The sequence below is a fragment of the Pelodiscus sinensis genome, chromosome 33 (assembly GCF_049634645.1).
Source record: "Pelodiscus sinensis isolate JC-2024 chromosome 33, ASM4963464v1, whole genome shotgun sequence".
Lineage (NCBI taxonomy): Eukaryota > Metazoa > Chordata > Testudines > Trionychidae > Pelodiscus > Pelodiscus sinensis.
In genome coordinates this window covers 1,364,489-1,391,174 of record NC_134743.1, presented here as the reverse complement: position 1 = coordinate 1,391,174, position 26,686 = coordinate 1,364,489, and the positions used below count along the sequence as shown (strand labels likewise).

The 26,686-nt window shown below is 56.8% G+C and overlaps 1 protein-coding gene across 1 annotated transcript; it reads right to left on the bottom strand.

Annotated features, from left to right (window-relative positions):
• Positions 1-17,743: 17,743 nt before the first annotated feature.
• On the bottom strand, positions 17,744-19,899 carry LOC142823337 (maestro heat-like repeat-containing protein family member 7). The gene is made up of 6 exons (XM_075914268.1): positions 19,782-19,899; positions 19,168-19,235; positions 18,947-19,052; positions 18,311-18,415; positions 17,786-17,921; positions 17,744-17,754 (listed from the first exon to the last, which is right to left on the bottom strand). The coding sequence occupies exons 1-6, from the start codon at positions 19,797-19,799 to the stop codon at positions 17,744-17,746; spliced, it is 444 nt and encodes a 147-aa protein (XP_075770383.1). The 5' UTR covers positions 19,800-19,899.
• Between the last annotated feature and the right edge of the window lie 6,787 nt (positions 19,900-26,686).

Sequence of the window (26,686 nt, the reverse complement as noted above, 5' to 3'; positions counted from 1 at the left end):
TGCGGGGGCAGGACTGATATTCAGGGAATGGGGAGCATGGGGGAGAAGGGGGCAGCTTGCTTACAATCCAGGGGCAACCCCGTGTCTCGGGGCTGGCCCAGCACAGGCAGGATTTCTGCAGCGCAGGGGGACACGAGGTGAAACAAGCAGCGACTCGGCCGATTGGGGCTTGTTATTGTAGGGTCGCATTGAAGCAGACACTGGCACCAGCGTCGCCTCCAAGAGCGAGGGGAGTGCGCGGCCTGGTAACCCCGGACGGACCTGGACCCCCCTGCGCTGGGGGGCCAGGAGTCACCGCCCCCCGCCCCTCACCTCCGCCTCCTGCCTGCTCGCAGCTCCCGGGCCCGCGGCAGCAGCTGTGCCAGCCGGCTCCGAATGTTGAAACACCAGCAACATTAGCCCTCGCTTCCCATTGGCTGGAGGGCCCCAGGGGCGGGCGCATGGAAGGGGAAGCTCCGCCCTTCGAGGGCCACGTGGGCCGGCAGTGGAAGTTGCAAGTCAGCTGGAGAAGAGAGGGGCCCGGCCCGGCCTGCGCACGTGGCTTTCACCGCAGCGCTCACCTGCCCTCACGCCCCACGCTCCTGCTTTTCCCTCCCTGCGTTGTTCGACCCAACCCTCACCCAGGCATCCACCCAGTTCACCCCGATTCTCACCCCTTTTTAAACTTGTTCCTAAGAAACCCCGATCGGTTCCTGGGAAATTCCCAACAACTCTTATCAGTGGTGTCTGTTACATACCAGCTGGGTTTTCCCTGTGATATTTACATACCCACTGCCTCCTTTTTTCGCCCCTCCCATTTTTTCCTCCCCTGTTCATTTTGGTTCTGGACATACAACACTCCAGTCGTCTGAAGAAGTGGGCTATGCCCAGGAAAGCTCATGATCCCATTGACACGGTTTGTTAATCTTTAAGGTGACTATATGTTGTGTTTTAAGTTTTTCCTGTTACAGACTCACTCAGCTACCCCTCTGAAACTCGTGGGCTCTGTCTACACTGCAGGCTTCTTGCACAAGAACTGTTTTGCAGAAGAGTTCTTGTGCAAAAGGTCTTCCATACGAGCGCGTCCACACTGCCATGTGCTTTTGCAGAAGAGATGTGCTTTTGCACAAGAGCATCCATGGCAGTGTCGACACTCTCTTGCACAAGAAAGCTCTGATGGCCATTTTAGCCGTAGGGGTTTTTTGCGCAAGAAATTCATGTTGCCTGTCTACACTGCCGCCTTCTGGAAGAGCTCTTGTGCAAGAGGGCTTATTCCTCGTGGGGAGAGGAATAACTCTTCCGGAAGAAGCCCTGTTTGCTGATGCTGTACTGTAATACTTGTGCAAAAACACGCACGCAGTGTAGACACTCTGCAAGTTTTTGCGCAAGAACAGCTGTTCTTGTGCAAAAAGCCTGCAGTGTAGACATAGCCTTAGAGGGGCAACCCCAACAGTCATTACTAACAAGGAGTCCTGTGGCACCTTGAAGATTTATTTGGGCATCAGCTGTTGCGGAGGAAAAGCAGGTCCAAGTGTTTTTTACCCCTGGAAGCGGATGCCCAAATACACGTGTTAGTCTTTAAGGTGCCCCAGGGTGCCTCTGTTTAAACAAGTGGAAGAGAAGGGCCTGTGTGCACCTCATAGGATGCCAGGCTAGACTGAAGATCACAATGGCCCTCTCTGGCCTGGAAGTTAATGAATGGTTACATCTGGCCAGGCTGCCTCTCTTTATGCTTGCATTAACTAACTGGGTTATTTGCAGGTGTTGTACTCAGTCCAGCTGTGTCGGAGCGCCTGCTGCTGGAGGAGAACGCAAAAGTTCTGTTACCTGGTTTGTAAGTCTGGAGCCTTCTCTACTGCATGAGGTACAAGCCACCTGGCTCTTCGCTAAAGTTGCAGAGCCGAGTCACTATCGCTGGATGTGGTCTCCGTGCCCAGAGTCCCCAGAGACCACAAACCAGATAAGATTCGAAATCGCCCAAGCAGATTTTTTGCGTAACAACATGCAATAATAGTTGCCAGCGAACAGACTCAGCGCTGCGCCGCTACACTTTATGGAAGCCGTGGCAATGTCCTAACACCCACTGAGCACCATCCAGTGCCCCCACACAGTCAGCTGGTGAACACCATTTGAGGTGAACTTTTATACATTCCTGATGTATCAGGTTGCTACCCCCTGTTACCTGGTTACCGTCCCTTACCTTGCAGAAGGGGGCTTACTTCCTAGTCTTCATACTGTCAACTTACTATCTGTTATGCTGTCAACTTTGACCTGGTCCTGAACATAGGTCGGTATGTACTTTATTTGTGGGAGGTAAATGGTACCAAGATGTTCCTTAGGACAATCCACAGAACTACAGACCGGTCAGCCTCACCTCACTCCCCGGAAAAATCATGGAGGGGATCCTCAAGGAATCCATTTTGAAGCACTTAGAATAAGGAAAGGGATCAGGAGCAGTCAGCATGGATTCACCAAGGGCTGATCATCAGCTGGTCGGCAGAGCGCGGCAGCCATTTAAATTTAAATGAAGCCACGATTATTTAAATCGCGGCTTCATTTCCCTCTGCCGATCAGCCTCATCTACATGGCTCCGTCGACGGAGCCATGTAGTTTAGACACACTCCTAGAGGGCCTAGGTTCAAATCTGCTACGGGGTTCAAATCAGCAGCAGCAGCAAGCTAGCAAGCAGAGAGGATCTGCAACTCTGCTCTAGTTCCTGAGCCCTGCTTGGGGTAGGGAGGTAGTAGGAACGACCAGACCTCCAGCAGAAGCTGCATGAGGGGAAAAGGCCCAGGCAATCCTGCAGAAGGGCCCTCAATTATTCAGGGCCCCACGATTTGCAAAGATGGCTCTGCCTGTAGCCATCATCTGTGGGCAGCTGCTGTCACATGAATGACATGCTTCTTGCGATGAAGAGGCATGGACATTCTATCGACAGCTGGCCCTGCTCGAAGGAAGGAAACCCAAGGGTGACCCACCTCTCGGCAGACATCCTCCACCGTCATACCCAGCAGAGTGCAGGCGCTGAGCTTGTCGAATTTCTTTGTCCGTTTCAGTCTGTGGCTGCCACGTTGCAGCTCCATCTGTCTTTTCAGGGATGGGTCCAAATTGACCGTGAAGGGGAGGTAGAAGAGGGCCTCCTCCACCCGAAACCTGCCGCACAGGAAAGTGTGGAACAGCTCGGGATCCTGGTCCAGTTCCAGCAGCTTTTCCATCTGGCCTTTCAGCATGTCCAGCTCTTCCATGTACTTCTCGTAGACCTCCCACAGAGACATGTCGGGGCGGAGCGGGCTTCCATGGCAGCTGCCCATTCGGCTCCTCTGCTCCTCATCCTCGATGCACTGCAAGAGCCAGCTCAGACGGCACGGCCACTGGTTGGCAAGGAGCACCCATTCCACCACCTTCTTCGGACACACTTCATCCTTGGGGATGTTACTCGCCAGCAGCCTGATGGTGATGGTGACGGTGTTCACGATGCGCCGCATCTGCACCACGTTGTCTGTCATGAATTCCTTCAAGGCGTCATCCAGGAGGTAGTCGAAAGCATCTTGAATGAGGTCTTTGGCTCGGATACCTTTCCCGCAGCTGCCGGTTCCCAGCGCTGGGGTTCCAACCATGAGAGGTATCTGGCTGTCCTCTGCAACTGGATTCTGGGCATCGTGGTTGGCCGAATGGTAGCGAGAGATGTTGAGGAAGTCAGAGCTGGCTTCCATCTTGCCATCCTGCCGGAAGCCGACCTCTGCCTCTAGCTGCTCCTTGCGCGCGATGATATTCCTGATCAGCCTCCGCTTGGTGTCGCAGTCCATCCGAGGGACAGAGAAGGGCAGGGTGACGATGCGGTTTAAGAACTCGTAGCCGTTGTTGGCCATACCTCTCATATACTTGGAGCTTTCCACGCAGTCGACAATGATGCTGGAGTCAACAGCCAGGATGGAGATGAAAGGGGCGTCATCGTCTGAGAGGAGGATGTTCATGGCATCAAGGACGCCCACCACCTTGTCAGGGCTGCATGTATCCAAGTGGGTGATCTCCAGCACCACCCGCAGCTTCCGCCGCTGGAAGATCTCCATGTACTGCAGGAACCCAGTGATTGTCCTGACTTCGCTTTTCACGCAGCTCATGAAGCCCAGCTGTGCGCTGAGAGCAGTCTGGTTCATCTGTCTCTCCAGCTGGCTCTTCTGGGTGACAATAATGTTTCGTACCACTGTGATAGTGAGCCGTATGGCAGCTGCTGCAGAGACGCTGACAGCCGTCACCCCAATGCCTTCCACGACAGCTATGGCGTCTCCCGAGGCATCCCCGATGGGGATCCCAAACACTAGGAGGAGACCACCCACCCCAATAGCTACCATGATCAAAAGGATCACAGCCACCCACAGCGGGAGGAAGAGGAACTTCTTGCTAACCCATTCCTGATCCCCTGGTCTTTCGATGATGCTACATTTCCTGTCTATGGTCCTGTAAACGCTCATGGGTAGGAGACCAAAGTGGCTTTCGATGCCGTCGCACAGTGTGGTAATGAGGCCTGCCCAGAGCTGGTCGCAGCCCGCGTACTCCCAGGCGCTGAAATGGATGAAGACGTGTTTCACGTTCCTTCTCCACTTCTGCTGCTCCGTCAGGACCGGCCGGTAGAAGATCATGAGTAACAGGAGCTTGAGTAGATCCCGGCCAGTGTTGTCACGCTGCATCTTCTGCGTCCGCTGAAATTCCTCCTGGTCTTTCTTCTTCGATTCGTTTTCCATGTTCTCTGAGATAAAAGAGGAAGATATGTTAGGTACCTGGCAGTGCCTTAAATCTCTCCTCCTGAAGGGTCTTCCAGCTTCACAATCCCTCCCTTCTGGGAAGCAATCAAGAATGGGTAGCTCTTGGCAAAGCCATCCTTAGGATTGATGGGATCCTACGCCGTACTATTAAACTGGTGCCCATCTGCCCAACAGCAGCCCAGATGGATGTTGAATTTTTAGCGATGTGATTTTATAACCCTCATCCACACGCTAATAAACAAACACATTTTAAACTAAGGTCCTGTCGACTCTCACAGTAAATTCAGCAAACATTTAGCAGAGGTTGGCAAATGCCTGTTAAATGGCTTCATTACTATGTCGTCGATGTTCTGCCAGTAGCTCGAGCAGACTTTGTCACTTGTAAATTAACTAGATCTTCTAGAACTTCTGCTGCTGGAGGAAGCAGAGCCACAGACCATGGATAGGAAGAGGCAGGTGGGTGGAGTGGACATGAAAACCCAGTGCTGCTCCAAATTTTCAGGTCCCCTATGCGATTGCATAATCGGCAAATGAGTACGGGTGGCTCTGGCTCTTTGGAGATGGTTGTCATCCACTAATCCCCATCCCCACAAGGTTCCTTCCCCGTCTTACGTTCCCCGGGGCAGTACTCACCCTTGATTTTGTGTAAGAGCAGGTTTTTGCAATGTCCCCATGGTGCATAAAACCCAGCAGTCACTGGCGTGGGCACAGTGTACAGGGCCTTTGCTAAAGCGAGGCAGTAGATATCCTCCTTGGTCTGGAACCCTGCAACGGGGATGAGGTAAAACACGAAGATTAGCCTCACCGAGCGAATCCACAGTGGATGCTCAACAGTGTCTCCTCTAATATTTTTCGGTTCAAGGTACTAGGTACAAGGGGAGGGAGCAAACAAATGTCCGAAACCAGACAAGTTTATTTTAGGCTATAAATATTGGGGTGCCTGGCCTTACCCCCTTTGCATGGCCGAAGGGACAACAGAGACTTACTGACTGAATTGCTCCTCATCCTGGAGCACTTGAGTTGGTGCACGCGTAACCGCAAATCCAGGGCACTAGATCTGTGACTACACAGCTATAAACCTGGCCAAGTGCCTCTGTCACCAGACGGTGCCTGTGGTCGGTCTTTGTGCATAACAGCGAGATCTGCAGCAGGAGCAGGCTGCGTTACCTGCACTGACCACTGATAACACCAGAGCTCCAAGAACAGAAGCACTGAGCCACGCTGCTGAGGCAACCACATCACAGCTCTTAACACTAGGAGCCCGTAAGTACTCCTGTAGACCCTGCTTTCGCTGGCATTAAGCCAAACAGCGTCCACAGAGCCCCCTGGCACTCCTGCGCCCTGCTGTGCAATGCAGAGGGAGAGATGGAGAAGAGAAAGGCCCACGTGTTCCTTTGCCCTGGCCCAGGCTAGCCTATGCCACTTCCCATGGTTCTGTGGGCCAGACTTGCAGGGCGGGGAAAAGAGATGTAGAGGTCATGGTGGGTAATCAGCAGAACATGAGCTCCCATTGTGGCGTTGGGGCTTAAAAAGCTATTGTAATTCTGGGATGTATAAACAGGAAACGCTTGAGCAGGAGTAAAGAGGCTGTCTCGCTTCTGTGATGGATGGGAGGCCCACTGTTCTTTTCTGAACATCCCAGTATTCAGTGACTAAAGGGTTAAACCTAGCTAGCTAGAAAGTGTTGGCAGGGAGCCAGGAGCACCAGTGAGAAGAAAGAGTTCAGATCTGCATTAAAAGGGAATCTGTCTGCTGTTTTTCTTTGTGAGTTTAATCCTGGAGCTGTGGAAGGGGATGAGGGGGGGGGGGGATGAATTGAACTGGGCAGGGACATCATGCCTAAAAAAAAGAATACCTGGGCCTAGAATTGGACTGGACCTTGGAAGTGTGGATCCTTGAGTAGATAGAGAATGTTTATTTAGATGCGATCAGGTTATTTTTTTGTTTTGTTGTTTGGTTAAACTCCTCTGTGCTAAATCCATATCCCCTCCTCTCCCCACTATAACTTTAAACTGAATCCCAGGGATGCAATTGTCTGTGTTTTAATCTGTTCTTTTCTCAGTTGCGCTATAACTCCTAGCAGCCAAGTCAGCTTTACAAATGAATACCTTTTTGTTTTCTTAATATAATCACCTATTTTAAGGCTATGATCTGATTTTGTATCCTGGAAAGTAATAGGAGGTCTGTGTATACCTGCCTAAGACTAAGAGGACAGCTATCAGAAATTACAGTTTGTTTTCATTTTTCTTTTTTTCTTTCCAAGTGCTAAATAAAAGGGAATAATGACATCTCTGGATCTGCTGGCAATGCTCCTCCTAATGCAACCTAATATGCCATTAGCCTTCTTGGCTACAAGGGCACACTGTTGACTCATCTCCAGCTTCTCATCCACTGTAACCCCCAGGTCCTTTTCTGCAGAACTACTACTTAGCTGGTTGGTCCCAGGCCTGTAACAATGCTTGGGATTCTTCTGTCCCAAGTGCAGGACTCCGCATTTGTCCTTGTTGAACCTCATCAGATTTCTTTTGGCTCTTGTGTAAAAGAGTTTGGGGTACCCTTCTGGAATACGTTCCCAAGTGACTTCTTCCTGCGTTCAAGAAGAAAAAGTTTTTTTCCACTTGGGTAGAGGCAGCAACCCTCCTAAGCTCAGGGAATCTGTGACCTTGGGGAGTTTTGAAGCAGAAACCCATAGAGACATGGTATTTTAAGGTCTCTTTTGGGCCCACACCTTCTGCACTCCAAGTGCCAGAGTGGGGAACCGACTTAGCCTCTTTATTCGGCACTTGAACTTCTGCTGCTGGAGTTCTGTGCCCAGCTCTGGTGACCAGAATTCCAGATGGATGTTGATAAATTGGAGAGGGGTCATGTCAAGGCTGTTTCCCACTCTGGCACTCCAAGTGCAGAAGGTGGGGGCCCACAAGAGACTTTAAAATACCCTGCCACTGGAGGCTTGCGTTGGTGTTGCTGCCATCATCCAAATGCACAAACCCCTTTGAGAACCAGACAGGCGCATTTCAGAATTCCCTCCTGTGGGGTACCTTCCTTGTCCTTGACACTCCCTCCAGAGAGAGCTTGAAAACCTGTAATTTCTCCTAGAAGTATGGCTTGCTGTCTTAGGCACGTGCATACAGAACCTTCCGCCCTCTAGGATGCAGGAATCAGATCATGGTTTTAAAAATGTGACGTCTATTAACAAAACAAATACACTTGGTGAAACATTACTTAGAATCATAGAACCATAGAGCTGGAAGAGACCTCAGGAGTCATCAAGTCCAGCCCCTGCCCAAGGCAGGACCTATCCCAACTAAATCAACCCATCCAGGGCTTTGTCAAGCCAAGACTTAAAAACCTCTAGGGATGCAGATTCCACCACCTCCCTAGGGAACCCATCTCAGTGTTTCCCTACCCTCCTAGTGAAATAGTTTTTCCTAATATCCAACCTAGACCTTCCCCATTGTAACTTGAGACCATTTCTCCTTGTTCTGCCATCCGTCACTACTGTGAACAGCCTCTCTCCATCCTCTTTGGAACCTCCCTTCAGGAAGTTGAAGGCTGCTATCAAACCCCCCTCGCTCTTCTCTTCTGCAGACTAAACAAACCCAAATCCCTCAGTCTCTCCTCATAGGTCATGCGCTCCAGCCCCCTAATCATTTTGGTCGCCCTCCGCTGGACCCTCTCCAATGCGTCCACATCCTTTCTATAGTGGGGGCCCCAGAACTGGACACAATACGCCAGATGTGGCCTCACCAGAGCCGAATGAAGGGGAATAATCACTTCTCTGGATCTGCTGGCAATGCTCCTCCTAATGCCCCCTAATATGCCATTAGGTTTCTTGGCTACAAGGTCACACTGTTGACTCATATCCAGCTTCTCATCCACTGTAATCCCCAGGTCCTTTTCTGCTGAACTGCTACTTAGCCAGTCGGTCCCCAGCCTGAACTATGCTCGGGATTCTTCCATCCCAAGTGCAGGACTCTGCACTTGTCCTTGTTGAACCTCATCAGATTTCTTTTGGCCCAATCCTCTAATCTGTCTAGGTCACTCTGGACCCTATCCCTGCCCTCCAGCATATCTACTGCCCTCCAGCGTATCTACTTGGTTGCTAGGTGTTACAAAGAAACTGAAAAAAGAAAGATTAAAACACAGAAAATCGCTTCCCTGGGATTCAGTTTGAAGAGTTCTAGGGTAAAGGGGGATAGTTACATGTGCTTAGCAAAAAGAAGTCCAACAAACTAAAAAAATAAAGAAAATAACCTAGTAGCGTCTGACTAAAAATTCCCTGTTCTACTCACATCTCTCTTGTTCCAAGATTTAGTCTTTCCCTAGCCAAGAAAGTCGCTGGATTCTGCTTGCCCAGGTTCCTGGCTTAATTCACATCTTCCAGGCATGATCACACAACAGGCACATCACTGCTTCCAATTCAAAACCCCAAATTCTGTTTCCATTTTCTTTCCTGGCCTCCTGTCAACTCGCTTCCTGCTTCTCTAGCATTCCTGGAGACTTTCTAGGACCTTTTGTCTATGGTTTCAACCTTTCCAGGCAAGACAGTTAGGGTTAAGTCCCAAGACTTTCAGGCAACCGTCTGCTTTTGACACGACCTGCCTGTTTCTCTTCAGCTAACTCTTGCTTACTTTGGTTCAGGCCTCAGGCCTTACACCAGGCCCATGCTTCAGGCCCATCCTTTCTAGTACAGGATGTAGCCTGGTAACAAAGCCCTGACTGTGGTATCAGGAAACCTGGGTTCTATTCCTGCCTCTCCCACAGGTTGGAGAGGTTATTTCCTGTCTGTAAAATAAGACTAATGATACTAACCTTCACTTTTTAGACCTACACACAGCAACTAGGGATTTTTATTAACTACTCAAATATCGGTGAGCCTGGCTCGCTAGATGAACCATCCGGTTCCTCTTGGAATCATGTTAAATGCTTGATCCCCATGACCAAAGTCTCAGATACTGGGAGAAGTGACACGGGGGAATAAAAGCTGCTGTCTGAGGTAAACTACCTGGCAGGAATCCCCTGGAATGGGAGCCATCGCTACCAGGAGCCCAGGAATAACAAGACTCCAAAAGTCCAGCTGCCAGGCAGTTTGACCATCTCCTTCAGGCCAGTGGCCCAGAATTCCAGGACATCTTTGGGCCTGGGTTTAAAAAGAGGCAGTACCGTGTGCTCAGCCCCTTTTTATCCATCCCCTTTCCCTCCATTGGCACGCAACCCTCAAATGGCCAAAGGTTTCCCTTTCCCTCCCTCCTTGGTTAAACAAGCTGGTTAAACAGCTCGAGGTGATGGAGTGATAAGCACCCACTGACAGAGTCGCTCGGGTTGCAGGGCCAGCGTAAGTCCGCTTTTAAAACTGCCGGCCATAGCTGCAGCTACGGGAGGGGACTCTAGCAAGGGCCTGGAACAAGGAACAGGGCTCCACTCCTGCATGGGATTCGGGCTTCCCCCAGGCAGATGCTCTGTTGCTGCTTTCCTGTCTCTCCCTTCTCCAGGTGGAAGGGGACGGTTAGCCAGTGTTCCCTGCAAGCTGAGCTCTTGGGCGGCCAGCCAGGAGACATTCAAATGCTGCCCAGTTTGCTAGCCGGTAGCATGTGTTTCTAGTGGTGGTGCATGTGGTGTACTGGGTGTAGACATAGATCTTGTTGTTATAGTAACTGCGTTAGGTCACTGGGGGTCAGCCCAGCTGGTTTGGGTTTTTTCTAGCTAGCTCCGTGCTATGCAATAAAATGGACACTTGCAACTACTCAAGCTCTCTGTATTTCCACTGATTTCTTCCCATGCTGTGAAACTCCACGTGACGTAACAGTGCACATCCGTGCATGCCTTGGTGCACATAACAAAATGTATTCCGCACAGGAGTGGGGGAAAAAGTAGAGGCATTATTGCCGCTAGCTCCTTACTGAAACTCAGTGAAAGGCAGGGGAAATGAGAGATCAAGATCCTGAGACTGACAGTCCCCAGGAACAACGGGGAGAGGCTAAAGTCCGAGTTCAGCCTGACTGGCAGAGCAGGGAGCCAGGAGGGAGCCAGGGTCGGCAGAGTGGGACTGAGCTAAGGAGAGAGCAGGGGCCCGCACTGAGCTGGGGAGCAGGGCTGGCCTCGGGGAGGGAGAAGGGGAGGCCGGGGTCAGGATCGGGGGCAGTGCGACTGGCCTCAGGGAGGAAGGGGGTCAGAGGCAGCATGACTGGCCTCGGGGAGGGAGAAGGGGAGGCCGGGGTCAGGATCGGGGGCAGTGCGACTGGCCTCAGGGAGGAAGGGGGGGTCAGGGGCAGCATGACTGGCCTCGGGGAGGGAGAAGGGGGGGCCAGGGTCAGGATCTGGCCCTTCCCCCCCAGAGCTGCTTCCCATCCCCTCTTCCTTCCAGCCAGTTCCTGACCCCCCCACCCGCCAGCCAGTCCCTCTTCCTCCCTCCCCCCTGCCCAGGATCCAGTGTGTCCGTTTTTTGGGGGGAGGGTCTACCTCGCAACCCTACGAGTCAGACCCAGCGCAGGCACCAAGTGATGGGGACTGCCAGAACTTTGGGAACCTGAGACTGCGGGGTGGGGGTTTGTGGCCCAAAAGGGGGCTGAGAAACCTAAGACAGACAGAGTAGGGGGAGCACCAGAAGGGTGACACAGTCAGGGCGACCCTAGAACTCTGTTACAGACCAGCTGGCGGCTGCTGGAAGAGGAGGGAAAAATAGGGGGTAAGGGTCAGAGAGGAAAGGGCTTGTGCTGAGGGGAGGGGGGCAGGTCAGGAGATGAAAGGGGAAGGCACCAAGGGTCAGGGTGTAGGAGAGAGACAAATGCCCGGGGGCCAAGTGGAGACAATGAGGAAAAGGGCAGGAGGGGAGGTGTCAGTGGGGGGGGGGGGCAGGATGATGCTAGGAGAGGAGAGGGGAAGGGCTTTGGGGGCTAGAGGGGAGAAGGGGAGGTGCTGGGAAAAGGCTTGAAAGAAGGGGTGGGCATGAGGAAGGCGGAGATGGAGCAAGGCACGTGTAAAGGCACAGGGGCATGAGGGGAACGGGGGCAGAGGGTGGTGAGGGAGTGGGCAAAGTGGGTAGGGGCAGTGAGGGAAGGGGGAGGCACCAAGAGGGTGCAGGGGTAAGGGAAGGTGCAGGTGCCAGAGGAGTCCGGGGGGTGAAGCAGAAGGGCAGACACCTGCAGGGGAGGGACCAGCAGCAGAGGAGAGAGGCAGGACAGGTGTGTAGAGGGAGGTGTTAGAAGAGGGGATGAGGAGGGGTAGCTCACATGGTCAGAGTGGGGCTACTGGAGGAGTGGGCACAGGGGGAGAGAGAAAGGCTGCTGGAGGGGGCAGGTCTCGGGAAGGCCGAGGGCAGTGAGAAGGGCAGGAGTCAGGACAGCAGAGGTGGGTGAGGGGTTGGGGGGGCAGCAGGCACCAGGGGAGCTGATGGAGGAAGGGAAGGAGACAGGGCAGCAGAGGGGAAAGGTAAGTGGTTCATAAGATATTTATGAATAACTTGGGTGCCACCATGGCACATCCAAACAAGCCACACTCAGTACTGGTGCACAACACAAAATGTATTGTGCTCATGGGAGGAAACTCTTAGAGGGAACACTTCCCCCAGCCTCTCCACCCCCGAAGTTAATGTCTCACACGTTGGGTTCATGCAATTGCAGGATCGTTGCACGAGGGGGGGTTTGGTGAGGGCCAAACTAATCCCTATTGGTAAGTGGATGGTGGGAAAAGTCCTTGGGGGGGGGAGGTCACATGACACCTTTTATTTCTGGTCATGTGTCCATATTGCCCTGAAAGTGTTACCTCCAGAGGCGTGGCTAATGGGGGTCAGGGGGCGTGGCTAACGGGGGTCAGGGGCGTGGCTAACGGGGGTCAAGGGGGTCAAAGAGTACATTTAAAAACATTCTTTGGGTGCACACCCTAATGAAATGTGCTGCGCACGCCTATGGGCAGAGAGCAGATCCGGTCCTGGGAGCAGGGCTGCAGCCACAGAGTTATAGACGCCGCCCAGAGAGCAGATCCGCATGCTGGGAGCAGGCCTGCAGCTGTAACCCACCCACCTGATGTGGGTCACTATCCTATGGAGTGGCACTGAGACCACGTCCAGCAAGCAATTATTACAAGGGAGCTCTTCAGCCTATGCTGAGAGGCAACTGACTTATAACTCAAGCTGTAGCAGCTCCTGCCCTAAGCTCCAACAGTCCCAGGTTCTAATCCACCTGGTGGCAGTCGCACAGCCATGGAAGCAGAGGGGCATAGGGAACCCTCTGTACAGGACCCCCCCCCCCCCACACACACACCCTTGCTTCCTGGAATCAGCCACCTAGGTGAATAAAGCTGGAAACTACATGCCTATAGCTGTGCGCCTTTGCTTTCAATTGCTACAGCCATTCTAAAGTGCCCAGATCTCACAACTAAAAAGAAGACGTCCCAATGAGCTGCTAAGCTGTGCTGCCTGCCTCGGACAAGTAGCTCCAAGAAGAGCAAGTGCTGTAACTCTGGAGCCTAATGATGGTGGTGTCCTCCAGCCATTTTCAGATTAGTACAGCTGCCTCCCTGTGAACCAGGTGCCAGCTGGCCATGGGGTCCCATAGACCTGGCTTGTGCAGCCTAACCTGATAACCAAGCAGCCCATCCATTACTAGCCAGCCGATTACCTTGGGCATGGGAGACCATCGCACTCGTAATTCCTGGGGCCTTCACGCACTGACAGGGTTTGACTCGATCGGCCAGCTAGGGAGAAAGCAATAAACAGAAGGCAGAGGAGTCACCAAGAGATCAGAAGACCAGCACGATGCCTTACAGGCCGTTCAGCTGTGAAGAGTCACCAAGACAGGGCAGGTGATGCTAACCTGAGTTAGTCCATTAGCTGCGGCTAGGCTGGGCCACGAGAGGAGAGACAGGCAGTAAAACTGCAGCTGTCAGACCACAAGGAGGACAAGGAGGTTTCGAAACCAGCTCAGAGAACAGGGCTGGGTAAGATGCAACCCACCTAACACTGTGATCTGGCCACTTTGTGTTTAGATCCTGCTGCCCATGCCGCCGAATTCTAAGTGGGGACTCAGGCAGCAGGATCCAATTTTAAATGATTCACGGCTCATGCTTACAGCAGGGGCAGGAGCCACGAGCCCTTTAAAAAGCTGTAGCCACGCTGGACAGCTGCCAGTAGTGGCAAAGCTGTGAGCTCTTTTCTGTGCTTTTAATTGAAAGCCTCAGCCACGGAGAACTCTGAGGGTGGGCTAGTCCACAACACCGCCCCTTCTGCCTCAGGCTCCGCCCCTTCTGTGGGTGGAGCCGGCCTATGACCCCATACCAAAATCCATTAAGTGGCCCCCTTCTGAAAATTATCGCCCAGCCCTGTCACAGAATCCTAGAAAAGTCTGAGTGGAAGGGACCATGATAGGTCCAGTGTTTCGCAAACTTTTTTTATAATGTACCCCCTTTAAAAAAAAATGTGTAAGTACCCCCAGTACCTACAGTTTTCAGACACACACAATTTTTTTCTACCGTTGCAACACATTTGTTTAAACAACTGCATCGTAGCCGGGCGGGCGATGGCATTTTTGGGTGTAAAAGGTACAAAAAGAATAAAGCGCTGTCAAACTGAAAACTAAAATTCAGTTTTCTCCAAATTTCAGTTGTGTTGACGTGTCCCCCAGACATCTCTTGAGTACCTTTAAGGGGACTCGTACCACTGGTCGAGAAGCACTGATCTAGTCCACCCCTGCACCGAGACAGGACCAAGCATGTTTGTCTCACCTCTTGGCTCCTAGGACACGGCTTGAACTAACGCACTTGGAAAGACGTTATCGTATATACGCCCAAAGTGCTTCGTCTCAGTGTATTACCATAAAATCTAACTGACCAAACTCCGACCTTTCATTTCCCTGTCACTTGGCCAGCTACAGCCTCACACGCCTTCGGCATCGATCTCAAAGCCTTCGTCACGCTTTTACACACCTGTGCTGACACGCTTGTGAGCCAGGCACACTTGTGCGACACGTCCCAAAGCACTTGCTCCAGGGCATTACATCGCACTTGCCTGCCTTTGATGGACAGGGAAAGGGAGACCTGAAAGGCCTCTCCAAGGTCACCAGCGCGAGAGTGAGCGCAGAATTGAGGAGCAAGGGTCTAACACACAACTCTGTGCCTTAGTCACTAGGTGGCATTAGATTAGAACCCGGGAGTTCTTACACCCAACCCCCTGCCCCCTCCACTAGGCCATGCTGCTGGCCTCCCGCCTCTCCCCCAGGGCTTGGAGACAGACGGGAGGCTGGAGCCAGCCTGCGCAGAAGGGGCTGTAACGCTTACAGCTCGTTCATGACACTGCCCCTGCGCAGCCCCTCTCAGATCCACACTCGGAACCCACAAGAAACACCCCAAGAGCAGAGATGAAACCGCCACTCACCTGCAGCCCAGCTTCCAGGAAGGGCAAAGCAAAAGCGGCGCTCACGGATTCCAGCCCAGCCTGGCACCTGCTTCCTGAACTTTGGCCCCTTTCCTCCAAGATAGCAGGAGGCTGCTCTGGGCCTTTTGTGCCCACGACGGGGCAGAAAAGCAAACTCAGCTGTTGGTTCCATCTTGCGGGCAGAGCCCCGGCAGACAGTGGCAGGCGGGGGTATCGACTGACCCTCCAACCCAGGATATTCCCCCCACACCTGGATTCGCTTCCTAGTCATCCCCATCTCCCTGCACGATCCTTGTTTCTCAACCCGCCGGTCCGAGAAATTGTCAGAGCAGGTTGATCCCGACCTTGCCAAGGGCTTAGGTTACATCACAAGGCTTTGCCGCCACAGCTGGCTTGGCTTGGGTGTGTGGCAAAAGCCCCCCCCCTCCCCCCGCTGGCACAGCTATTCTGGCAAAGCCGCCAGGGCAAATGGCAACTCTTCCGAAAAGCATCTGCTGGCTTTAAGCTCCCTGCGAGCTGTTCTCATCGCTCAGCCATCACCACCACTGCCCTGCCTCTGTCCTGCTCCTCATCCCCGCCCCCACTCCTATCCCCTGCTCTCCTCCATCTCCTCCCCCTTCCCTTCTCCTGCCCCTCCCCATTTCCACCTGCCCTGCCCATCCCCGTCCTCTCCCTCCCCCCGTCTGTCCCCCTCTTATGTGAGGGCTTTGCTGGAAACGCCCCCCCCCGAAGCCAGGGAGATCTCCCCTCCGGGAACAATTCAGCCCCCCCCCATCTCGCTCCCTCCACTCCACAGTATTTCCTCCATTCCCCCCAGTTGAAAATTGAGCTCCCCCATCCCCTCAGGTGACAGTCGGGCTCCCCCATACGCAGCTGCCTAGGTAGGCACCTCCGCAGCCAGAGCCTGCCCCTGGCGCCCACGTCCCCTCCCCGACTGCCTGTCCCAGGCGACCACCTGAACCTGCGTCCCCCATTCCCTCAGATCACAGCTCCCTCCCTGACCCTGCACCCCCCGACACCCCTCCCCCAGGCCAGACTCCTCTCTGGCACCCGCACCCCCTCCCCCAAACCCTCTGCTCCCCCTTCACCCAGGTCACAGCTCCCTCCCTGACCCTGCACCCCCCCGACACCCCTCCCCCAGGCCAGACTCCTCTCTGGCACCCGCACCCCCTCCCCCAAACCTTCTGCTCCCCCTTCACGCAGGTCACAGCTCCCTCCCTGACCCTGCACCCCTCTAGAGCCCCTCCCCCAGGCCAGAGTCCTCTCCTGCGCCCATACCCCCTCCTGGACCCTGCACCCCTATCCACCGCCCCAGATCATACCCCCCCCCTGCACCCAGGCTCCACCCCTAAGCTCCCTTCTGCACCCAACCGCCCCGTCCCAGACCCCAAAGCCCTCGGTAGAAATGTGGCCCTTGATCAGTTGCCAAAATGGCCCCCCCATTACAAATTATTGACCAAGCCTGATCCAAATGTTTTTTGAAACATTGTTTAATGAGAATGTAAATACAATTCAATACAATTGGGAGGGTTGGGGGGAGGGGGACGCAGCTGCTGGCTCCTCAGCTCTTGCTGCTCTCACTGGGTATCTTCCTGCTGCAAGGGAAGCAGAATCCGTCACATTCATCCCTGGGGACTCAGGGGAACTGGCCCCCCAGCATTTCCACCCTCCTCCCCCCTGCTCTCTGGTCACCCCCCGTCAGGCCCGCAGGGTGAGCTCCTGACCCCCCCCCCCCCAGAGCTCCTGACACCTCGGCCCCCTCCCGCCTCCTAGGACAGTTTCTGTGTTCAGAGCCTCCCCCACCCCCAGGGACGCACGCAGGGGCAGGAGGGATTCTGCCAGCAGGGACGTGGGGTGGGGGCAGCCTGAGGAAAGGGGCGGGGGACTCCCTGAGGGGATGGGAAGGAGACCCTGGCCCTGCCCCACTCTCCTGATCTGCTCCGGCTGCTCACCATGTATTCCAGGAGCTGATGGGCCTGCCCATGCAGGGCGTGGGCCAGGACCAGCCCGGCCTGGCTGGGGCGCCGCAGGGGGGAGCGGGCAGCGAGCAGAGCCTTGTCCAAAAAGCTTTTCTCCTGCTCTGCTGTGAAGAGCTGCCCAAAGACCTGGAATCAAGAGCACAGGAGGTTTCAGCTGACGGCCCAGAGCCCGGCCCCAACTCCTGGGGCTAAAACAGCTTCCTCCTCCCCCAAACTCCCTTCCAGACCCTGCACCCAGACGCTCTCCTCACCCGGCACCCCAACCCCTGCCCCAGGTCACAGCTTCCTCCTGCCCCCAAGACCCTCCTACCCGCACGAGGGCCCCAGCCAGCCCCACCCCCGAGCCCTGCCCTGCCCTGGCAGCGCGTCCTTACCTCTCCCACCCTCACGCTGTTGCTGTGAGCCAGGACCCATCTTTCTTTGTAGTAGTGTCTGCACCACAGGTCCTCTGCCTGGTGGATGTTGAGGCCTGCAAGAGACACAACAGGGTCATTCTGCTGGCAGGTCTGAGCCCTTCCCCTCCCACGGGTCCCTGCAGGCATCCCTGGGCAAATGGAGGGGCACAAGGGGCAGAAGGGGAACACAGAGGGACGCATCCCCCCTTGGGCCAGTCTGGGGGAAAAGGGCTGGGTCCCCTCCCCCCGCCGCCGGCACCCTCAGGGTGTCCCTGGGGCCCGGGTCCCGGCTGGGTTCCTTACCCCTGTGGTGCAGGAGGAGTTGATACAGGCTGTGCACCCCCTCCCGGGCCAGCCGGCTGACGTCTTCGGATGGGTCCGAAATAAAAAGGCCCAGCTGGGCCACGTGGTGACCCATCCTCGGCCAGTCGGCGGAGTTCTGAGGGGAGAGAAGAGGGGGGGTCCCTCAGCATCCTGGGGCTGCACGTCCCATGCAAACGGCCGCCGAGGCGGGTCTGAGCTCGGGGGACGGACAGAGACACCTCCCGGGGCGGGGCGGGGCCGGCCTTGCGAGGAGACAACCCTGAGCAATGGCCCCGACTGAAGGGTCACTCCGGGGGTGGAACAAGGGGATCCACTGACGGCCACTCCCCAGTCCCCAGGCCCAGTCCCTCAAGAGCCCCCCTGAAGGGCCCAGGGTCGCCCCTCCCCGGGGAAAGGAGAACGCGGCCCATTCCCGGCCCATTCCCGGCCCTGCCTCTGCCTCCCGGGGACGCTCCCAGCCCCGCGCCCTGCAGCCCCAGACCCCCCGGCTCCGAGGTCACTTACGTCAAACCCCGGGAGGGTGGTGGCGACTCCCAGCAGGGCCGTGGTGCTGCCAAGGGCCCTGGCTCGCTCCTGGGGCAGGCGGGACTCCAGCCACGGGCTCAGGTGCTGGGGGGGAAAGAGGCAGGTCAGGACCCGTAGGGAGGTGCCGGTTCTGGGCAGAGCCTGGGGCTCCTCTCGGACTGTGCCCCCCCCAGCCACTGACACTGCTCCTCTCTCGGCCCCCCCCCCCGAGGAAGCAGGGACAATGGCCCCGTCCCCCCCACGGGGCTCACCTCCATTATGAGCTGCAGCCGGGCGGTGTCTGGGGACTCGGCGAGGAGGCTCGCCAGTAGGGCCTGGAGGTCGTAGGGAAGGGCCCGGATGAACTGCTGCAAGACAAGGGGGAGCCCTGGGTCAGAGGGGGGGTTGGGGAATCCAGGCCACCCGCTGGCTCCGGGGTGCAGCCTAGAGCAGGGTCTGAGCCGCCTCGCAGAGCAGGGAGGAGCCCAGGCTGGGCATGGAAGGGACGGGCCCCCCGGGAGAGCAACGGGAACCCTGGAGGGAAGGATCCAAACCTGCAGCTTCTTCCCTCCCTCTGCCCCCCCCCCCTCTCCGGAGCTCCAGCCCAGCCCGGGAGCAGGGCCCAGAGGGACGTACCTGCGTGTGGATGGGCTCCTGCTGCCAGTCCCCAGACACTGTCTGTCCCACGGCCGCCGTCAGCAGGGGGCTCAGGAGCTGGGCCCGCAGGGGAGGCTGCAAGGTGCTGGCAGGAGAGAGGGGCATAGATTGTTAATTCAGCAGCAGGAGATAGAGACTTTCCCGCTCCCTGGCCAGGGGATCTGCTCTGGGGGGAGTCGGCGGGGGGGGGGGGTCGGTACCTGAGGCTGCAGGCGGCGTTGAGGCAGTCGGCCAAGACCAGCGGGGGGGGCGAGTCCTCCATGATCTCCTGGGAGACCCAAGGGGACAAAGGGGCGTGTGAGGCTGGGCCCCCAAGAGACGCTCACGCGGCCAGCGCCCCCACCCAGCAGGATCCAACCCCACTGCCTCCCGCTGCCCTGTAGCCCCCCTGCCCGACACAGGGCCCCTCCCAGCACCCCCCTCCCAAACCGGGACCAGCTCAATCCTTGTCCCCAGGCCGTCTCCTGCCCCTCACTGCCCTGGTGACCAGCCTCTGAACCTCCTCATCCCTGCTCCCCAGGCGCATCCCCAGCAGCCCGCTCGGCTCCCTTCCAGCCCCCCATGGCCCGGGGAGACCCCTCCCTGTCCCGAATCCCCCTTCCTGTCCGGCACCCCAGACCTGCCCCATTTCTGTGTCCCTCCCTCCTCCAGCATCCCCACCCACCCTCCCCATGTCCACCTCCCCCTCCCCCTCCAGCCCTCCTGGCTCCACCCATCCCGTTTCCAGCACCCCCACCCGCCGCCATGGCCCAGGCAGACCCCTGTCCACCCCACGTATCCCCTCCCCTCGTCCCGGCCGCAGCGACTCGCTTACAACGATCCTGGCCATCATGGTGTCCTTGCAGCAGCGCGGCGCCAGGGTGTCCTCACCCCTTTGGAGGGCGGCGAGGCAGGCGAGGGGGATGGCCAGGAGGAACCGCTGCAGGGCGGCTGGGCTCTGCACCCCAGAGAGAGTCTGTGAGCCTGGGGCCTGCCTGCCCCCCACGGACAGCTGCAGGGCTCAGGCCTCCCAGGAGTGGAGGTGGGAGCTGCCGGTTGTCCAAGCACCCACACTCCCCCCCCAACTGCTGCCTCAGGCTTGTGGGGGCCCAGCTGGTGCATGACAAGAGCCCCCAGCTTGGGGGGCCCAGGCCATGCAGGAGAAGGGGCCCCAGGGGGATCCCCAGGGACAAGCCCCTCCCGGAGGGGGGGGGGGGGACGTGCTGGGAAGGGGCCGGACAATCTCGGGTCCCCCCCGTGTGGAGAAGGTTCCTACCGTGTCCCGGGTGTGGAGCTGCTCTTCGATGTCGTAGATGGCCCCTTCCTCCACCCGGGAGTCCACCCGCTCCTGGCAGAGCTCCGCCGAGGCGCAGGGGGGCTCTGTGCGGGAGGGAAGGGACCAGGGTGACTCCAGCGGCCAGCAGGGGTCACGCGCCCCCATGTCAGGGACCCAGGGCAGGTTGGGCCCCACACGCCCCTCGCAGGGACCCATCCCCCTTCCACCCTCACATCTGCCAACGCCCTCAGCAGAGCCCCCACCAGGAACAAGAGAGCCAAGCAGCCCCCCCCCATCCATTGCCCAGGGTGCGGGGCAGACACTGGGGCTGCCCCCCCCCCGGGTACTGGGTGAGCCCCTGGGCCCAGCGTGTTCACGGCCCCTCACCTGGGTCTGAGCGGCTGCAGGAGGTGGCCCGGCTGCAGCTGGAGGCCCAGGCGCTGCTGCTGACGGACCTGGACCCACAGCTGCAGGGGCTGGTGCGGGGAGCGACGGGCTGGGGGCTCCCGGAGACTGGCAGGTCCCCGGGGGCCAGGCAGGGCGATGCCCCCTGGTGGTAATGGGGGCTGGGCTCCCGGGGCAGGTGTTTCTCTCCACAGAGGAGGCCCCGGAGCCACCCTACCCGGCTCCCCCGCTGGGCTGGGTCCCGCCTGCCCAGCCGCCTCTGGAGCCAGGTCCGGGGGGGCCTGGCCGGTGGGCGAGTCGCCACGAGCTGGTGGGATCCAGCTTCCCCGCCCGCGGGGACGGAGAAGCTGCTCCCCACCGGCCCTGGGGCCATCTTCAGGGCTTTCTTGAACCACAGCCGAAAACGTTTGGCCATGCTGGAAATGAGGGGAGCAAAGGGGAGCTTGGGGCGCAGCCTGCAGAGCGAAATCCAGGGGTTCCAGCTCCCCAGAGCGACTGCCCCCAGCCCCCAAATGGCCCCTTGCTTATCGGTTCGGTCTTGCACAGGCACTGCAAGGACCTGAGGGTATGTCTACACTACCCCGCTAGTTCGAACTAGGAGGGTAATATAGGCATACCGCACTTGCAAATGAAGCCCGGGATTTGAATTTCCCGGGCTTCATTTGCATAAGCGGGGAGCCGCCATTTTTAAAACCCCGCTCGTTCGAACCCCGTGCAGCGCGGCTACACGGGGCACGAACTAGGTAGTTCAAACTAGGCTTCCTAGTTCAAACTACCGTTACTCCTCATTCCACGAGTCTCCTGCCCATCAACAGCCCCTTCTTGGCCAATCAGGGGAGAATCTAAGGTGTGGGGGGTGGAGCGTTCTCCCCAAAGACACCGGCATAGACTTGTTCCAGCCCCACCTCCCCAGTCCCCACAATGGGGGCTGCATCCCCCACCCCACGGATCCTGCAAACCACCCCCCGTCCTTCAGCTAGTCTGTTGGGTCACAAGCTGGGGGGGGGGGGAGCAGGGGAAGGTCACAGGAGAGGCAAGAACAGAGCAGAAATGTGGGGGGATGGAGGAAAAGGGAAACCAACCAGGAGAAAGCCCCAGTGGCGCTAAGGACGCAGCCCAGGTGAGGAATCACCTTCTGGCCCTTGACCGAGGGCTGGGCCTGCCTGGAACCCAGCCGGCCCCGGGCGGGATCCAACCCCTGGGGGCTCTTACCTTCGTCACAAAGGTGTCGGGATGTGGAACTCACAGAACGCGAAGGAACCGTGAGGAGGAGACGCACCAGAGCTAAAGCAACCGGGGGTCTCCAAAGTCCCCTGGGCCCGCCCCCCGCTTTTATCAGCCTGAGATGTGGGTCCCTCTGTGAGGTCACCACCTCCCCACCTGCCCTTTGCCTTATATGCTGAGGGCTGCCCAAAGCCCCTGTGAGGTCACCGCCCCCCCCTCACCCTGCCAGGCAAATGTCCTGCCTCTGGCCACCCCCCTGGGAAGTTTGAGCCATTACTAGGGGTCCCTCCCCCTCCCTCATAGGCTGCTACACTGCAGGCTTCTTGCACGAGAGCTGTTTCACGCCGGAGTTCTTGCGCAAAAGGTCTCGTGCAAGAGTGCCTCCACCCTGCCATGGGCTTTTGCACAAGAGCGTCCATGGCAGTGTGAACGCTCTCTTGTGCAAGAAAGCTCTGATGGTCATTTTAGCCATAAAAGTGTCTTGCTCAAGAAGCCCCTGGTGCCCGTCCACGCTGCCTTCTTGCACAACAGCTCTTGCACAAAGGGGGCTTAGTCATCGTCGGGAGAGGAATAACTCCTGTGCAAGGAGCCCTGTTCTCTGATGCTTTACTGCAAATTTACTTCTGCAAGAACACACGTAGAGTGTAGACGCGCCACAAGTTTTTTCGCAAGAACACACAAAAACAAGCCATGTGGATGTTTTCTTTTTAGGCAAAAGCCCCTTTTTGCACAAGATCGGTCGGCCTTTTTGCAGGCATAGGGATCTTGTGGGAAAAGGGGGTTTTTTGCACAAAAAGTAAACATCCACATGGCTTGGTTTTGCGCACAAACCCCGAGCACAAAAACGGATCGGCAGAAAATATGCAAATGACATTGCGTGTCATAGAGTCCCTCGTTAGCATATTTGTTGCCAAAAAAACTCGTTGTGTAGACGTAGCCTAGGAGAGAAGCGATCTCAGACACAAAGCCCTTCAGTAAGAGGGCATAGCCCTGGGGCGTGGTAGGAGACGTACGGCAGACATGGGAGGTCACTCTCCTAGCTATTTGGCACGGAGGAGGCCTCAGCTGGAGCACTGTGTTCAGATCTCAGGGCCATGCTTTAGGAGAGAGAGTCCAGAGGGGAACTATGAAAAGGGATTAGGGACGTTAGATATTCACTGAGTAGTCAATTAACCTCATGATTTCTTATCGGTTACTTGACTTTTCGATAGTCCCCAGGGGCCAGCTGTCTCAGTCCTGGCTCGCGCTGGGTGCGGGACCTACCCCCTCCGCGGCTCTGCATTTACAGTGTGTTAGGAGCCAGGCGGGCAGGCAGCCTCGCTCAGTTCCAGTTTGCACCAGGTCCAGAAGCTCAGACCCAGCCCCCAGGCAAGGGCTGCTGCCAGCTTGTGCTGCTGCCTCTGATACAGAGGCAGCAGTACGGAGTGCCAGGAGGGAACTGGTCTAAAAAGCACCTCCCCTTGTGACCTGGCTGCCTGTCATCCCACGCTGCTGCCTCCGTTTTTGGCGAGAGAGAGCCGCCTGTCTTGAGACACCGGTGGGGAGTCGGATTTTCAAAAGGCAGGTCTCTGTCCTTTGTGAGCCTTCCAAAGCGCTTCGGTGGGGGGAGGGGGCAGGAAGGCGGACGACACTCAGGAATTGTAGCACCCAAATCCACGGAGTGTTTCGCCAGCACCTCCTGCAACAGAGCCCAATCCCTGACAGGCTTTTAGGCAAGATAGATCATTTGAAAAAATTACAGACACAGGGTTTTCCGTCACCGCTCTCCCTTTCTTTTATTTCCCTGGGCTAACTGGCTTGTTCCTCTTTGGCTAAGGATGGAAGGGTATGTCTACACTACAATGTTAGTTCGAACTAACGGACGTTAGTTCGAACTAACATTCATAGCCGCTACACTAGCGCTCCGCTAGTTCGAATTTGAATCGAACTAGCGGAGCGCTTAGTTCGAACTAGGAAAACCTCATTTTACGAGGCTTAAGCCTAGTTCGAACTTACTAGTTCGAATTAAGGGCTGTGTAGCCCCTTAATTCGAACGAGTGGGAGGCTAGCCCTCCCCAAGTTTCCCTGGTGGCCACTCTGGCCAACACCAGGGAAACTCTATGCCCCCCTCCCGGCCCCGGACCCCTTAAAGGGGCACGGGCTGGCTACGGTGCCCATGCCAGGTGCAAGCCTGCTAGCACCCAGCCAGCAGACCCTGCACCTGGCACGGCACAGAGCCACCCACCCGATGTCCCCCAGCCCACCCCCTCTTCCCGGGACCAGGCTGGCAGCTCCCGGAAGCTTGCCCGGGACCGCAAGAGGCGGGTACATTCCTGGGCTAGTGCGGACATCGTGGACCTCGTCCACGATCTCCGCACTAGGCACAGGAAAGTGGCCATCTAGGGCAGGAGAGCTGCCAGCCTGGCCACCCAGGAGCAGGTTTGCATGAAAATCAAGGGGGTCCACTGAGACCCCCGACCCTGAGCCCTGAGCTTACAATGGCCGTCCTGGGTCAGACCAAAGGTCCATCTAGCCCAGTAGCCTGTCTGCCGACAGCGGCCAACCCTAGGGACCGTGGAGGGGATGGACCAAAGACAGTGACCAAGCCATTTGTCTCGTGCCATCCCTCTCCAGCCTTGCACAAACTTTGGGCAGGGACACCACTCCTACCCTCTGGCTAAGACTACTCCATGGACCCAACCTCCATGACTTGATCTCACTTCCCTTTCAACTCTGTTCTAGTTGTAGCCTTCACAGCCTCCTGCAGCAAGGAGTTCCACCGGTTAACTATTTGCTTTGTCAAGAACAACAACTTTCTCTTACTAGTTTCAAGCCTGCTACCCAGTCCTTTCCTTTGGTGTCCTCTAGTCCTTCTTTATGGGAACTCAGGAAGAACTTTTCTGAATGCACCCTCTCCACCCAACCCCTGCTTTTAGAGACCTCTATCCTGTCCCCCCTCCGTCTCCTCTTTTCTAAGCTGAACAGTCCCAGTCTCTGTAGCCTCTCTTCATCTGGGACCTGTTCCCAACCCCTTATCATGTTAGTTGCCCTCCCCTCTCCCAGCCTTAATCTTCCCCTCTCCCACCTCCTTTTCCCAGTCTCCCCAAGTTTTGTTCAATAAAGACAGAGTCAATGTTGGAAGAAACGTTATCTTTATTTTGTACATCAATAAGAAGGGGGGCTAGGGAAGGGTAAGTGGAAGGAGGTGAGGGAGGAATGGGGTACGAGCCCCCGATGGGGAGGACTGGGCTGGCTCTGCAGGCTTCTGGGGGTGGAAGCTCTCCTGCAGCCCCCCGATTACCCCCTCTCCCCAGATGGCAGCCTGCGGCAAGTGCAGCCGGGCTGATGGCTGAGTGGTGTGATGTGCCCAGTGTGGGTACTCCGGGCACTCCAAGCCAGGACTGGTTTTCAAGCGGGGCACCCCTTAGAACTGTCTGTCCGGGGTGGGGGTCGGGACCCTTTAAGCGCAGCCCTCGGCTAGCCTGAGACTGCATCTCCACGCTCTAAGTCCTCCTCTGATGCCCTGCTGGCACTGCTTCCGGCCATCCTTAAGCCCTGTTCAGAGTCCACTCAATGTGGACTTGCTAGTTCGAATTAGCAAAACTAGTTTTTAGTTCTAGACGCGTTAGTTCGAATTAGCTTAGTTCGAACTAGCGCTGTAGTGTAGACATACCCGAAGAGAGGAGCCAGCAGGGGTAGAATGAATTGTGTACCAGGTCCTGGAAACAAGAGCATCTCCTCCAGATCACCCATCCACACCTGAACTGTTTAAAAGCTTGGCTGCCAATAAAGACACCTTAGCTCAGCAAATGCCAAGCCAGGCACCTGTGTTTGGACACGAGGGGTGCACAGGGATGTGAGAACCAGGAAGGCTGATCTGTGAATTCACCCCCAACTGTCCCAGTACAAGACAGACGCTTGCGCCAACCAGCAGGGGTCACTGCTCCTCCGGTTTGGCTTGGACAAAGGTGCCCATCTGTTTGGTGTTGGCGTCTCGGAGCTGCGCCAGCTGCCTCTGGCCACGGCGGAGCAGATACTCGATGTGCATCACGTCGGCCCGGGGGATGCTGGCGTTCTTCCGGAACTCGGCCTGGATGCGAGGCAGGAATCCCGGCTTCTCCCGGCCGGTGCGCAGGAACTGCCTGTATAGGCTCAGGACGTGCTTCTGCAGCTTGCTATGCCGGGCCATGGTGCGCCTGGGGAGCCCTCCCAGGCCACGGGGGGGCCAGCGCCACGAGGCAGGGGCTGGAAGTGAACAGAGGCGGAGATGTTAGAGCCGCATCTCATTCCCAGACGCGCCTGTGCAGGCATTTCCATGCACTTTTCACCCCCACCTGCTAGGGTTACCAGATGGTTTAAAAAAAATACCGAACAGCAGGGGCCGGGGGGGGGGGGGGGGGCAGGACTGGCTGGAAGAGAGGGGGTGGGGGGGAACCGGCCGCCGGGAAGCGGGGCTGGCTGGGAGGGGGCTGGAGGGAGCGGGGCTGGCCGGGGGGCAACCAGCCGTCGGGAAGCGGGTCTAGTTGGGTTGAGGACCAAGAGGTGGGGGAACCGGCCGGCAGCGCTGCAGAGATGTACCAGAGCCTGGGTCGGATTCATCTTTGGTGGGCCCTGGCTCCTAGACCATAGACACACTCCCCCCCCCACCCCCCCGGAGGCCCTAGGGAAAATGGCACCCCGGCCCTGTGGACATGGTGCCCTCTCTGTTTCCCTTGGCCCCGTAGGCACTAAGCTCCACTCCTGCCGCCCAACTCCTACAAGGCCCGACGGATTTCTCTGTGGCCCCCGACCCAAAAAAGGATCCCCCCAGCCCTGTGTTAGGGGATACGAGGGAGTCTGGCTGGGAGGTAAGTGCA

Excerpts from the sequence above, each read along its gene's own strand:
- LOC142823337 (XM_075914268.1), bottom strand. Across the intron at positions 19,053-19,167 it reads AACGCCGCCTGCAGCCTCAG|CACCTTGCAGCCTCCCCTGC; the intron begins GTACCGACCCCC and ends CTCTCCTGCCAG. Across the intron at positions 18,416-18,946 it reads AGGAGCCCATCCACACGCAG|CACCTGAGCCCGTGGCTGGA; the intron begins GTACGTCCCTCT and ends TTTCCCCCCCAG.